We start from the raw sequence: 13,173 nt of genomic DNA, 5'->3' as shown, positions 1-13,173 counted from the left end.
TGGGATTCAGATTACACATGCATGTTATATAACATTCAATTTCGGTGTAAAATAATACTTTTATTATACCATATAAAAATTCATGCCAATGATGTTAATTTGACAAACTATTGCATATCTATTCATTTACATTTTTTTAACTTTTTTATTTTACTAATTTTTTTTATAAATATTCTTCTAGACAATAATATTTTGTCAGACTTTTCATCCATATTTATGTAAAATTAAGACTACAACATTTGTAGAAACCTTGTCTTTAAAGTTAAAAGCCCCTTCACAACTCAAAAACCTTTTTTTCTTACACAAAACTAAAGATTGAAATTGAAATGTATTTCAATATACCTAAAAAAATCAGACTAATGTAATAACTTTTATTCATACACAGAAAATTAGAGGGGAAAACAAATCACCTAATAATTTTTATATAAATCTGAATATTAATTACAAGATCTCTAGATTTCTAGAAGTGAAAAACAACTTAATAATTAGTAACTTTTGTAAATATTTTTATAGAGATATTCTAAAATTGAAATTTCCAATGCTGATATTTTAATCCTTTACTGTTTATGAAGTCTAGAATTTAAAAAACAACCACTTAATTAATCTTCAATTACTATTTCGAACTTGAAATAATAAGAAATTAAACATTAAGTCGGTGATTATATATGTAAGGTGAGAGAGTTCTTTTATGAAGAAATTGTATAAAAAAATGATTTGGGGCAAATAGTAATGTTGTTTAACACAATTTATTAAATATTTAGGTTTTGTTTTGTAAATTCACTACAAAAATTAAAAGGTAATGTTTTAAATGAGAAAACCATTTAAAATATTTTCAATAACAAACAATAAAATAAGTCTATTATCATTTGTGTACTCAACTATATATATAGATACAATATATAGCTACAATGAATTGCAAAAAAATTTAAAAATGAAAATTACTAGCAAGTATATCAACTAAATAACAAAGATGATATAAGTACATCTCCTAAGATGGACTCGGACTGATTCTCAGAGGCGTCTTGAAACTCATTCTACGTCAACAACTGTCTTTTTCAACCTCGACTGCAATAGACCCAGGTCGATCCATCCGACCCAAAGCCTAGATCTACCGACTCCTATCCCTCTCCGGGGCCGCGGTCTACTATTGGGCGTTCAGTTTGAGATAAAGAAAAAGAAGACAGAAATTCTTGTCCACTCCCAAATTAAAGAAAGAATTGAGATCTAGAACGTAAAGCCAAAACAAAACCGACGTAGAAAAATAAAACAAAATCATTTAAAATTAGATTCAACTCTACAATTCACTTGTAAGAGCAATTATAGATAATTAAATTTCTCAAATCAACGACCCCAATTAATGTATTAATGATATCCTAAAATCAAGATTAATACAATAGAAGGAGAGAAAACTCGTGGAACCTAACAGCAGTACATCCACTTCAAAAGAAGAAGAAAGTTGCAATTTTTCATATTTCTCTTCACTTTCCTTCGTTGTTTTTCTTTTCATTTGTCTTCCACCATTTTTCTACAACGCCACTTGTGAACTAATTTCTTAATTAAAGAAATCAATTTTGTGAACCAATACCCTAACGGTAACCGTTCATTGCACAACTTCAATTTTTTTCTTTCTTTTGTTAAAACTAACGTTGTCTTGCAAAAATTTGAACGGAACGGAGGTCTCATGAGTCACATATCCTTACCCTTAAAACGATGGTATAGCATGAACTCAAATTCACTTCAGAGAAATTTAAAATAATTTCAAATTCATTGGGAAAGAATTAGTTTATTGATCATTTTTGTTAAGTGATTAATTGAAAATCAGTCCCAAAATAACTATCTACATGATGTGTCCCGTTAATCTATTAACAAATTAAATAATTATATATATTTTGAAGTTTCTTCCCATATGGATTATAATATTCACCTTGCTTACCATGATTATTTAGTTATATAATAATTTTATAAAAATAGAAAATGCAATTTTAAGTAATAAGATAACTCTCAATTCAGTTTTGAAAACAAACATAAAACACAATTCTTTGTGAGAAATACTTTTAAGATTTTTTTGAGGAAATGTAAATTTGATTACTTATATCTAAATCTCTTTTTCTAAACTTACTAAGCCAACTATCAATTTCGAACAATAAAAAAATTGTCAAGAATATATTTAAACCAACTGAAGCATTACCATATATAGAAACTAAACACTTTAGAACATCCAACATCCAAATTCAGTTATTTGAAGTCTATCCAAATTAACTTTCTACGTAATTTAACACTAATTTAAACAATTAAAAGGATGATTTATGTAAAAGGTAACCCAAACATGTTTCTATTTATGTATTTATAAGGACACTTGCTTAATTGCTAATTGCTAGGTTTATCCTCAATAACAAATGTAACCCAGAAAACGTTTAATGGGAAAAGTCCAATATTAAGAGGATAGAAGTGGAATGATGTGTCAAAAGGCTTCACTCAAATACAAAGCTTTCCACGTAATAAAAGAATTTTAAGGATTTTCTGTCCTCATCTGAGGAGGGAAAGATTCTCACATTAGCTTGTGGCTAGGAATTAAAGAGAAAGAGAGACCAAATAAGACCACAAGTTCATTTTCCATGGTAATCTAACATTCACAAAAATTGGCAGTATTTTGAGACCTTTTCCACTTTTAGATAATGTCAAGTTGTCATCTTACTCTTCCTATTTTAAAACACAAGAGCTTGTGGGCAAGGAAAATAGATGAATGTTCATTTCTATTGTATTTTAACTGAGACCATGAATGTAATTTTACATCTATGTTTATTTCATATCACATCCGTAGAGGGAAAAAAAAGAAGGAAAAAGATGAATAAAACGCCATTCTTATAAAAACCTGCAAAAGAGCATCTGATCTGAATCTGGAAACAGGAAAGCCAGCCTACCTAATGGGTCGTTGATCAGTACTACTGACATGTAAACAAGACAATGTTATGTCAATTAGCAAGACAAGTTCCTTGATCCCAACAAAAACATACGCTATTTACATGTGAGTCCAAGTTTTGTCAACTAAATAAAGCAACAATGTGGTCAGAAAGAGCACATCCAATCCAATCAGTTCCCACAACCAATAATTGCACCACAGTTTACACTATATGCTCCTTTCCACTACCAAAATGACCACATCATTTATGCTTCCAACATTCCAAGGTTCTGAACATCAAGTTTCCAGCTCCGTATTTAGTGATCAATGAGAATTGGAATATTTCTACTGAAACAGATTGTATATATACAGAGAGAGAGCGAGAGAGGGGAGAGTTCTTAACCATTCAAAGTTGCTCTTCCTGCAGTTATGTGTTAACAACCAGATCCGCCCGGTCGTTGGTTGTGGCGAGACCCTCCAAATAAAGGTCTCATGTAGGAATCATCAAATTTCCTCCAAAAGTAATGTATGGTGTAAACAGGCCTCTCTATTAACATCGACAAACTATCCTTGGCACGGAGGACATTAGTCGTAGCAGACTCTTCCATGGAAAGCAAAGGGAGAGTTATATCCTCTTCAGTGAACTTTGGTCTTGAGTTGCTTGTACTGCTACTTGCTTGGTTGGGAGGAAGTAGACACCTTATGAGTGGCTTCGTTAGAAATCCAAATACCTGAATTTGATAAAATTATATTTGTTAATATATCAAAAGAAGAAATACCGATAAACGTAAAAAGTAGAAAAATGTGTTAGCTATGTCCACAAACAAAGAGAGAGAGATCGACTTTCTCGCTAGAGAAAAAATAAGATACTACATATCTAGATGGGTCATATACGGCACTCCTCTAGACCCATAGCCAAAATCGTAAATAACATAAATAGTATAAACACAAGAACAAAATAGTATAAACACAAGTACAAATTAGGTTTTTCAGGGTCAGATAACAAATTCAAATCATCCCAACAATGATGCTATAGTAGACATTTGAGGACACATTGCTACTCTTCCCAAGTAGTCATATTTGTAGATCACAAATCATAATAATAAATGCTGATGAAACCTTTGCATAAAATAATTAGGAAAGAATATATCAAGAAAATCAAACACTTACCACTGTCGTGAAGAGTACAACAATTGTGGTGTTGGTAATCATTGTTGCATGGGTTGGATCCACTGTAACCCCGGAATATGTGAACTTCAAAATAGATAATCATTTCCACATTCAATAGGCAAAATGCCTCGTGAATTATATATATAGAAAACAATATTCTCCAAGTGTTATTTTCATCTATGAATGGCTCTAATCAGAGAGAAAAGGTTCACCTGTTTAAAAGCCAGAGCAATGGATACAGCTCCTCTCATCAATCCAGCCCACCATATAATGATCTGTACAATTTTAGGTCAGTGTAATTCCCACAATACCATGCTTAAAAATAGTGGCACTCATGAAGAGATACCAACCTGTTGTTTAAATGAGATCATAGAAGGCGATGACGATCTATCTTCACGTTTAATGAAGTAATTAGATATGGCAGATAGAGGAAATACAAAGGCCGCACGACCAACCAATACCAAAAGAACTATGATGGTGCAGGTGCCAAGCAACTTCCACAAGCTGCCAAGATTAGAGAAACAAAAGCTCTTAGGATCAAGTGATATATTTCTAGCATCCACATCAAACATTACCAGTTTTACAGTTGATGCGATCAATATGGTGCTAAAGTAACTGTTGTTTTCCCAATATTGGAAATATCACACACTACGAATATATGGAAGTCATAATTATGTTAAAAAATTTAAACTTCCCTATGTCTTCTACGTATGATCTGCATAAAAAGGAATACTATTTTTCATGCTCACGGAATAGTTAATGTTATGTAAGGTTAAATAGATATATGTCATGAACCATATTTTTTGCCTATATACTGTCTTTTAAACTTTTAGAAGTATCTAATAGGTCTCTGAATTCTCGATTTTGTGTGTATCCATAAAATTTCAGTTTTGTATTAGCCTTCTTCATTGAGTTCAGATAGAATTTTGCATATTCCCGTCTTTGTTTTTCCTCTCTTTAATCATGATTCACTTTTGGGATTCAAATATGTGAAAGCTCCCAAAGGAAGGGTAAAAAGCCTAATATGTAAAAGTAACTTGACTAAATTCCATAACTTGGTTTGCTTTAATTTATTTTACATCTAACTATTAGTCTAGATCCTTTTTATTTGTTTGGAACACATTATTGTAGATTGATCACCTAGATTAGTATAAAACATTAAAAGGGTTAAATAAAATTTTATTTTTAAAAGCAATTTTGAAAAAGATATGAGAAATAAGACTTCGTTCTTTTACCCTAAACATAGGATGAAACTTTGTAAACGGATTGTATTTTAATTGCCTAGGTTCACATTAGTCAACGACAGATAGATTTAATGGTTTAGCAACAACTAGCTTAAGACATGATCAGCGCCCTAGCTGAATGTCTATTCCTCACTAATAAGCCAGATTCCAAGAAATGACCTTAAAACACAGTAAAAAGAAGAAGATAGAGATTAAGAGAACGGGACCATCTTCATGAGATCATTATCAAGTTATCAGCTTCATGGAAGCAGATGCCACTAACAATCTAATCATCCTTCTAAAATTTATTAGATAACTTCCCAGAACATAAAAAAGAAAGAACAGTGAACTAATACCTTAATTTAGTTATCTTCCACTTCTCAATGTCAAGAGCATCCATTCCCACATAAAGAAATATTGCAGTTTCAGCAACGAACGACATCATTGCAAATACATGCCTGAAGTTAATAATTCATAAGACGGATGATTACAAAAACTAGAGAAACATAAGACATTGTTACCTTCAGCATGCATCTAGAAGTTGTGTCTGTACTTGCCTGGTGGTAATTCTTGAACTATCAGTCACATTATGCCATGCATAGTGCGACATGATAATCCCACAAAAGAAAACTGTGAGTATTCCACTCAACTCCAGTAACTGTAAAATGAAACAGATACTCAGTTACTAGTGAAATTTTAATCTTGCCTTAACAAAATTGAAATTTTAATCCTTTTTCAATAATTAACGCAAATAGCACCATTTGCAAAAAGTGGACATTATACAATGACCATACAGTGTTTAAGCAGTTTTAAAAGAAGATATGACACTTCTCATTAAGAAAATGGAAAAAAAAAAAAAAAAAAAAAAAAAGCAATGCACAAGGATACAAAATTCCAAAAGGAGAGGTAGAAAGGTTAAATATTTGTTTCTGATAATTAGATAATAGGATAAACAGGTTAGAGACTTTTGTTAGGAATATGGGTAAGAAAATATTAGGAAGGGCACATTCATCCTTACCTAACGAGTTCTCAACACAACAGATGATAAATACCAAGAGGTGAAAAGTAGGCAGGCAGACTTTGTTACTTTTAGAAGAACCCAAGCCTCTTGGCAAGATTATTATTTTCCTTTCTTTAGTATTATTTTCTAATAACCTCACTTTCAGTAACGATCCCTATCAATTTTCTATTCATCTAGCAAGTCATTGCCACGCAGAAGTGATTTTCAGTAATATTCTACTAAAAGGTAACATTTTTTATTCGAACTGCAGCATATATCGTGTTTGGAGGTGGATAATGAGAATCACACAGACCAATGCACTGTGCATGACTAATTCTGAACTGTAACTATTGTTTAATCAAACATACATTTAGAACTTTTTATAGAGGATTACTCTGAACTTGCCAAAAGAAGCTCCTCTTAAGAGTGATATTGGCAACAAGAAGGGGAAAAATGTTTACTTTATCTTCCACTATAAGCCTGTATAAAAAGGTGTAAACATATTTACCTCTGCTAGCATGTACGATAGGTAGGCCATTAAAACCATTATCGCAAGCTCACGCACACTTGAATGTCTGTAAATTTAACAGTTCAGATTTTCACAGGATTCAGGCTGTCTTAACCAACTTTGAATATGTTTCACAACTACTACGTAAAAGACACAAACTAAAGGAAAAGAAACTAACCTCCCAAAATATAAGGTTTTCAGGATATATGATGTTAGAAGCCCAGTCTGCAGAAATTTAAAAAGAAATATAATCATTTAATGAAAACATTCTCCAGACATTATTACAATGAGACAGAAACTAGTGGGTTCATTCTAGACGTCTACTAATCATTATCAAAGAAGTCTATAGAGTGGAATAAAGCAGTACAAAGAAGAAGAAGAAATAATGCTATGAAGGAAACCTTTGCATGCTTCAGTTACCTTTTGGGAGGCCTGCACCTAAAGCTGGCTGAGCCAAAGATTTAACTGGTCTGGCTGAGCATGCTTATGCTGGCAGGAGGTACAACTAGAGTAATATAGAATAGGTAAAGATCATCTATATTCCTCTCAAAACAAATCTCTCTCAAATTTCATCTGATATCTCTAGTCAGGGGAACCTTGAGTCTTCTTGGTAAGATCGTGATGACCACAAAACAAACAAAAAGGTGATCGAAAAAAGACCCAGGGAAAACCATAGACAAACCAAAGGCATTGAGAAACTTACTCCAGAAACTAAAAGGAAGAAGTCAACAGTTTTTTTCTGTTCCTAGAAAAACAACACCCAAATGGAAGAAAGAGAGGAACGTCCGGATTCCTAACCGAAACACTGTCTTAGGTCTTGAGATCGCTCAGCAGAAGGTTCAAAACAAAAACCTTAACAACCTTTAGGCATTTAAGATTCTAGATGAAGAGGTAGGAAGGAATAGAAGTCTTGTCTACAGCTAAATTGAATAACGGGATTTAGATTTGGATGAGAAAGTCCTTAACTTATCACATACACAGGTTCTAGCATCTTGTCCTTTAGCAAAGGGAAAGTGACCAACCTTGTCTATCATTTGCAGTTTCATATACAGAACTTAAAAATTGATTCTATAAAAAACAATTCTGACAGGAAACAAATCCTTCACTTTATTTGGACAGTTTCAATACCTTACATCAGAAACAGAGCAGCGCATTTAAAAAATAAGAAAGCCCCAAATGAATGCATTAAAAAGTAGATCCATGAATTTTAAAGAAGTGTCTGCAATTTAATCAGGAGCATATAGTATTCAAATTGCATCTAGATTAGCACATGGACATAATTTTATGGATAACAATTTATAAAGACAAATCAAGCTTACGGTCAATCCAAGGACGGTGCTAGTTGAAAATAAGTAACAAAAATCTCCCAAAAGATGGAGGGCTGTCTTGCTGTTAAGCCTACTGATATCAATCTTCTGGACTGCATTGAAGAGAACAACTGATGTTGCATCATTCACTACTCCTTCCCCAAAGACTAGGCTGTAGAGTAAAGGTGTTTCCTCTTGGTGCAATACCTAAATGAGGACCATCAGTAATGTCCCAGAAATAAAGCATGCAAGTGTGAGAACATGGAATTTGATATTGATGATTATAGAAAAGAGAGCAGTTGGAGAGGAAGCTAACCTGCAGGGTGCATACTGTGTCTGTGGAAGAAAAAATAGCGCCTATAGCTGAATCAAGAAAACAAAACAAAACAAAACTTCATTCATCTACCCTTATAACTACATCGGTGTAATCAACATAAATCAGCATATGGATGAAAATTAGCTTTTCAAAATTTAATCTCACCAACATAGTCCCGTGCTGACAGACCATGGAAGCCCATTCTGGGAAACAGCCACTGGCTGCCTAATCAATGCATAAAGAACCAGTTCACGTGAATTAAAATTTGCCCAAACAATGATATATGGGCAATGTTACAATGCTGAATTAAGAATTATTTCGGAAGAGATTTGGCTTATACCAGCGGTTATAATAGATGCAGATATAAAAACACCAATCACCCCAAACAGCATAATGGTCAAGAAGTTATGGAAGAACTGCTTCTTTTTAACTTGAAATCTGCTAACATGAAGATAAGTCAGTGAATCATGGATTCAATAAGCATATGCAGAGCTACAAAAAGACATGACCAGAAACCTGTACGAACCCAGCATTGAAAATTATTGGTGGAAGAAGATATATGAAAAAAACTTCTTCATTAAAAGTTAGGATATGAGAATTTTTCCCCTTGCTGCAGACCAATATGATCGTTCCAGTAACAACTCCCTGTTTAAACAGAAAGCTTGGAATAAGATAACATACACCAGTATGCTATAACCATAACTACATAAGGAAGTTGAAAAACTCTGTTGCGAATGTTCAGTAAGCAGGAAGTAACATTTAATATAGTTGTAAATATATAGACATATGAGAAGCCAGTATAATTAATTTTTTTTTTTACATTTTACTAGTTGTGAATAGAGACGTTTTATCTAATCCCTTCCCTTCAGATATGATACACTAAAACAAGAGAACTGATAAGGCAAGAATGGAGCTGGGTGAGATAACGCGTTAACTGACATTTTCAAATCTCAATGGAGTTAAATAGCTGCTCTATTATTACAGTAACTACCAAAAACTACTGGATTCTTAGATGCACATTTGGTTTTGAAACTAACAAAATTTCTTGGAACCCTCAGAACGGAAAATGATCTTCAATAAAATCCTCACTTCCATACTAAAAGTATTCTCATCTCCAATAACAACCCATCTCAGCTGCAGATGACGTCCACTTCGAAAAGTTTCTATGCAAGAAACATGGTCCTTCTTACACATGCGAATAATTATGGTTGAAGATGCATAGCCAATAACATTGAAGCAGAGAAGATCAAGAACATCATCTCCACACAACTGTTACTATGAAGCTCTTTAGCACCCAAATGTAAAACCATGCGGACTTTTAGACTAAAACCAATGCAGTTGACACCCAAGAGAGACAATACGGTGCTATTATATTAGTGAAGATAAGGCGAGTATGTGTAGTTCTTGCACTATGAAACCAAACAAAAAAAACAACAAAACATATCATTCCCATTCATTAAACTAAGTGTGCAAAATCCTCAACGGAAAAAAAGAAATGCATATTATCTCCAACAAGTCAATTCAAAACTATGATAAAACATTATGAACAAATATCCACCACAAGCCAGCAGTTGGGCGCAAAGAACTTTCTTGATTACTCTATATAATGTTAAAACACCAAATTTACCATAACCCATCCGCTAAAAGATTTGAGTTAGAGGTACAAGAGAATGACATCTGGTGTTCTAAACTCCACTCCTTGACCTTGGAACTTCTTGTGCTCTTCCAATATTCAAACTGTTCTAACATCATTTCCTTCCCAACTAATTTCGTCCCCGTTAAAATTGACAACCGCTCTAGTTTGGAGCTTCCTGTGCTGTAACTCCTCCAATATCATTTCATTTGTAATTTTTGCCAAACTGAGGCTATGTAACATATTATACATACCCTTGACCTAGGATAGCAATCCCTGGTCCCAAATAAAATATCGGTAAACAAATGTATGTTAGGCTTTAAACGAATTTCGAAATCGGGGAGAGGAAGGGAGTGATAATAAAACATGAAACGTAGAAAGTTAGTAGGAGAAAGGAAGAGAATGCAATGAAGCAGAAAGGAAAGGTAAATGAAGAAGAGAGAATATACGATGATAATGGCGGTGATTGATTCATTGACCCATCGATTTTCTTCAAGCAAGTGGCCAATAACCAGACAGAAACAGAGAACGGCGACGAAGAGCGTCAAGGGGATGACCTGAGCATGATCGCTGCCGATGTTTTTCACCGTTTGGAAAAATTCCATTTGCTGTGTTTGTCGCTTGAAATCTTATTATTCTGGGCGGAGTGAGTTAGTGAATGGCATTTACAGGCAATGGCATATACATTTTGCCGCGCAATGGGAATGAAGGCTGTGTTCGTTACGTAAACTCTCAACTGACACGTGTGCAATTATTCTTACGTGGCAGCACACGTGTTTCCTACTCCACTTTCATGCCAAACACAGCATTCAAATCCAAATTAAATTTAAAATTTCACTCCTCCTAACAACTAAACTATTTAAATGATAGAATCTACAACTTTCATACAAACTCTAAATACTTTGTTTTTTACTATTTTAAAATTGAAGTTAAAATGTTAAATTTAATGCTCGCAAACTAAATTGAAATCAAAATGTAAAATTTTAAATTTTTAAAATTTATAGACTAAATAATAAAGAGTTTTTTAAAAAATAGAAAATTTTGACCAATTATTTTTAAAAGAAATAACAAAATTTATTAGGGGTGTAAATGTTTTACATTTATTTTTGACAAATTTCTAAATAAAAATTAAATATAAAATTTAGGATTAATTCAACAACCTAAACGATAAAAAGTAAAATAGAAGGAACATAAAAAAATGTTTAAAAGAAAAAAAAAAAAAGAATTGTTCAGAAGGAATTAAAGAAAGAGAGAGAAAGAAGTATCGTGAACGGAAAGTTAAGCATTGGAGTGAAAATAATAAAAGTAAGGGTGGTGCGTCCATTCTGTAGAGACGCATCACATATAAGACAAAAAATCCACCCTACATTCCTAATTTGTTTTCAATCAAAATTCCTTTTTCAATTTTTTCTTTTAAATTGTCCTTCAAATTAAATTTAAACAACAATGTTCAAATACGTCAATATCTAAAACATCAATATCCACCTATATTTGTAAAAAATGATATAAACACATTAACTTAAAAAAATACTTATTTAAATAAATAAATACATATTCTATGCTTTTCAAAATAAGTTTAAATGTTTAGGGTTTATAATAAACTCACGTTAACATGTTTTTATTTTGACAAAATATAGCAAAAATAAATAAAAATATTTGTATATTTATAATAATTTATCTTTTCTGTTTTTTCCCACGCCAAGCCCACTGAAACATTGTACAAAGCCAGGATAATATATATTGGGCTGAAAGCTCAATGACCGGCCCAAATCATCTTCTTCCTTTACTTTTCTACGTTAAGTAAATATAGCATTACATTGGAAATAATTAGATGTATAACAATATTGTTAAAAAATTAAAAATAGAATAGAATATGTCAAATATTAATCTATCATCACTTTATTGATAAACTTTGTTATATACTTTGTGCAAAGAATTAGCCATTATAAAAGCTATATTCTAAATTACACTAAGAACTTAAATGAACCCTTTCTTCTAGAGTAACCTTATATGTTACAGTAATACATAAAAATGAAGCTCAAATGTCCTTAATACTCTTAATTAATCTCTTAACATTGTATTAGAAAAATTAAAAATACACAAATATGAAGAAAAAAATATATGGAAATCATGTGTCTTAAAAGAAAATTTTTCATTTGGATTAATTTTAGGAGATTTTATTTATTTCTTAAATTATTTTACAATTTTCAAATTTGAAGCATTGCATGTTAATACATAATTATAGGACTAAATATTGGTTTTCATCCATGTTTTATTTTATACATACATACTAGGTTTATTTCAAATATATACAATTTTGATTCTATTAGACCTATTTCAAATATATACAACTTCTATTGTAAATATGTTTAGAATAATTATAGATTTAAGGTTGTTTATTTTTTATGATTTACTTTAACATCAATTTGGTCCATAATTTTAACAGTTTTGATTTTATATAATATTGTTTTTAGGTTAAAATACAAGGTTGACCTTGGAATTTAGAATCCAAGTTTATTCTTCATTTTTTAATTGGTAAAACACCTACAAATATTTTTAAGAATAGCAAAATTCTATTGAATAAGAAATTTTAGGACCAATCACAAATTGCCACATCATTTATTAAGTTAATGATGAAAAATACAAATAATTAAATTTGAAACTAATTAAAATTGACATTTGCCCCAAATTAAAAAATTGAAAAAAAAAACATAAATTGACAATTCTAATAATGTCACATGTTTTCATCTTAATCGTTGGATTAAGTTAATCATTTTGGTTCAATTAAATATTATTTACTTGGACTAAGTTCAATTAAGCTAAAAAAATAAGCTTAATTGAGCCCAAAGACTAAATATAACTTAAATTCATATGGTTAAGCTCATGGGTCTGGTTCATGGACCAACCAGGTTTAAGCCTATAAAGCCCACAAACGAACTCTATAAATAGAGGAATTCTCCTCATTTGCAGGGGTTGGAAAAGAATTCTTCCAAGAGCTAGAAGACTCCTTAACTCCTCAAACCAAGCGTAAGCATTTAACCAACTTGAAGAACATCACGTGCTCCGCTTCTCCAAATCAAGTGTAGACGTTCAACAAATTTCAAAAACATCACGAGC

The 13,173-nt window shown here is 31.9% G+C and overlaps 1 protein-coding gene across 4 annotated transcripts; it reads right to left on the bottom strand.

The window, feature by feature from the left end:
• Positions 1-2,845: 2,845 nt before the first annotated feature.
• Positions 2,846-10,812, bottom strand: LOC101217775 (sodium/hydrogen exchanger 4). 4 transcript variants are annotated; one of them, XM_031888420.1, is made up of 15 exons: positions 10,506-10,621; positions 10,051-10,332; positions 8,950-9,068; positions 8,764-8,861; positions 8,589-8,648; positions 8,424-8,470; positions 8,120-8,314; positions 6,979-7,025; positions 6,801-6,867; positions 5,850-5,950; positions 5,649-5,750; positions 4,420-4,573; positions 4,282-4,344; positions 4,070-4,153; positions 2,846-3,630 (listed from the first exon to the last, which is right to left on the bottom strand). In XM_031888420.1, exons 2-15 carry the CDS (start codon positions 10,051-10,053, stop codon positions 3,334-3,336), a joined length of 1,437 nt encoding a protein of 478 aa, XP_031744280.1. In that variant the 5' UTR covers positions 10,054-10,332; positions 10,506-10,621; the 3' UTR covers positions 2,846-3,333. The 4 variants fall into 4 exon arrangements, with proteins under 4 accessions (XP_031744280.1, XP_004150256.1, XP_031744279.1 ...); XM_004150208.3 differs by lacking the exon at positions 10,051-10,332 and having other exon boundaries at positions 10,506-10,781; XM_031888421.1 differs by lacking the exon at positions 10,051-10,332 and having other exon boundaries at positions 3,491-3,630; positions 4,070-4,131; positions 10,506-10,812.
• Between the last annotated feature and the right edge of the window lie 2,361 nt (positions 10,813-13,173).

This window comes from Cucumis sativus, chromosome 7, assembly GCF_000004075.3.
Source record: "Cucumis sativus cultivar 9930 chromosome 7, Cucumber_9930_V3, whole genome shotgun sequence".
NCBI classification, from domain to species: Eukaryota; Viridiplantae; Streptophyta; class Magnoliopsida; order Cucurbitales; family Cucurbitaceae; genus Cucumis; species Cucumis sativus.
Note: the sequence above shows the minus strand (reverse complement) of the source record. Positions and strands in the feature narration are given on the sequence as shown.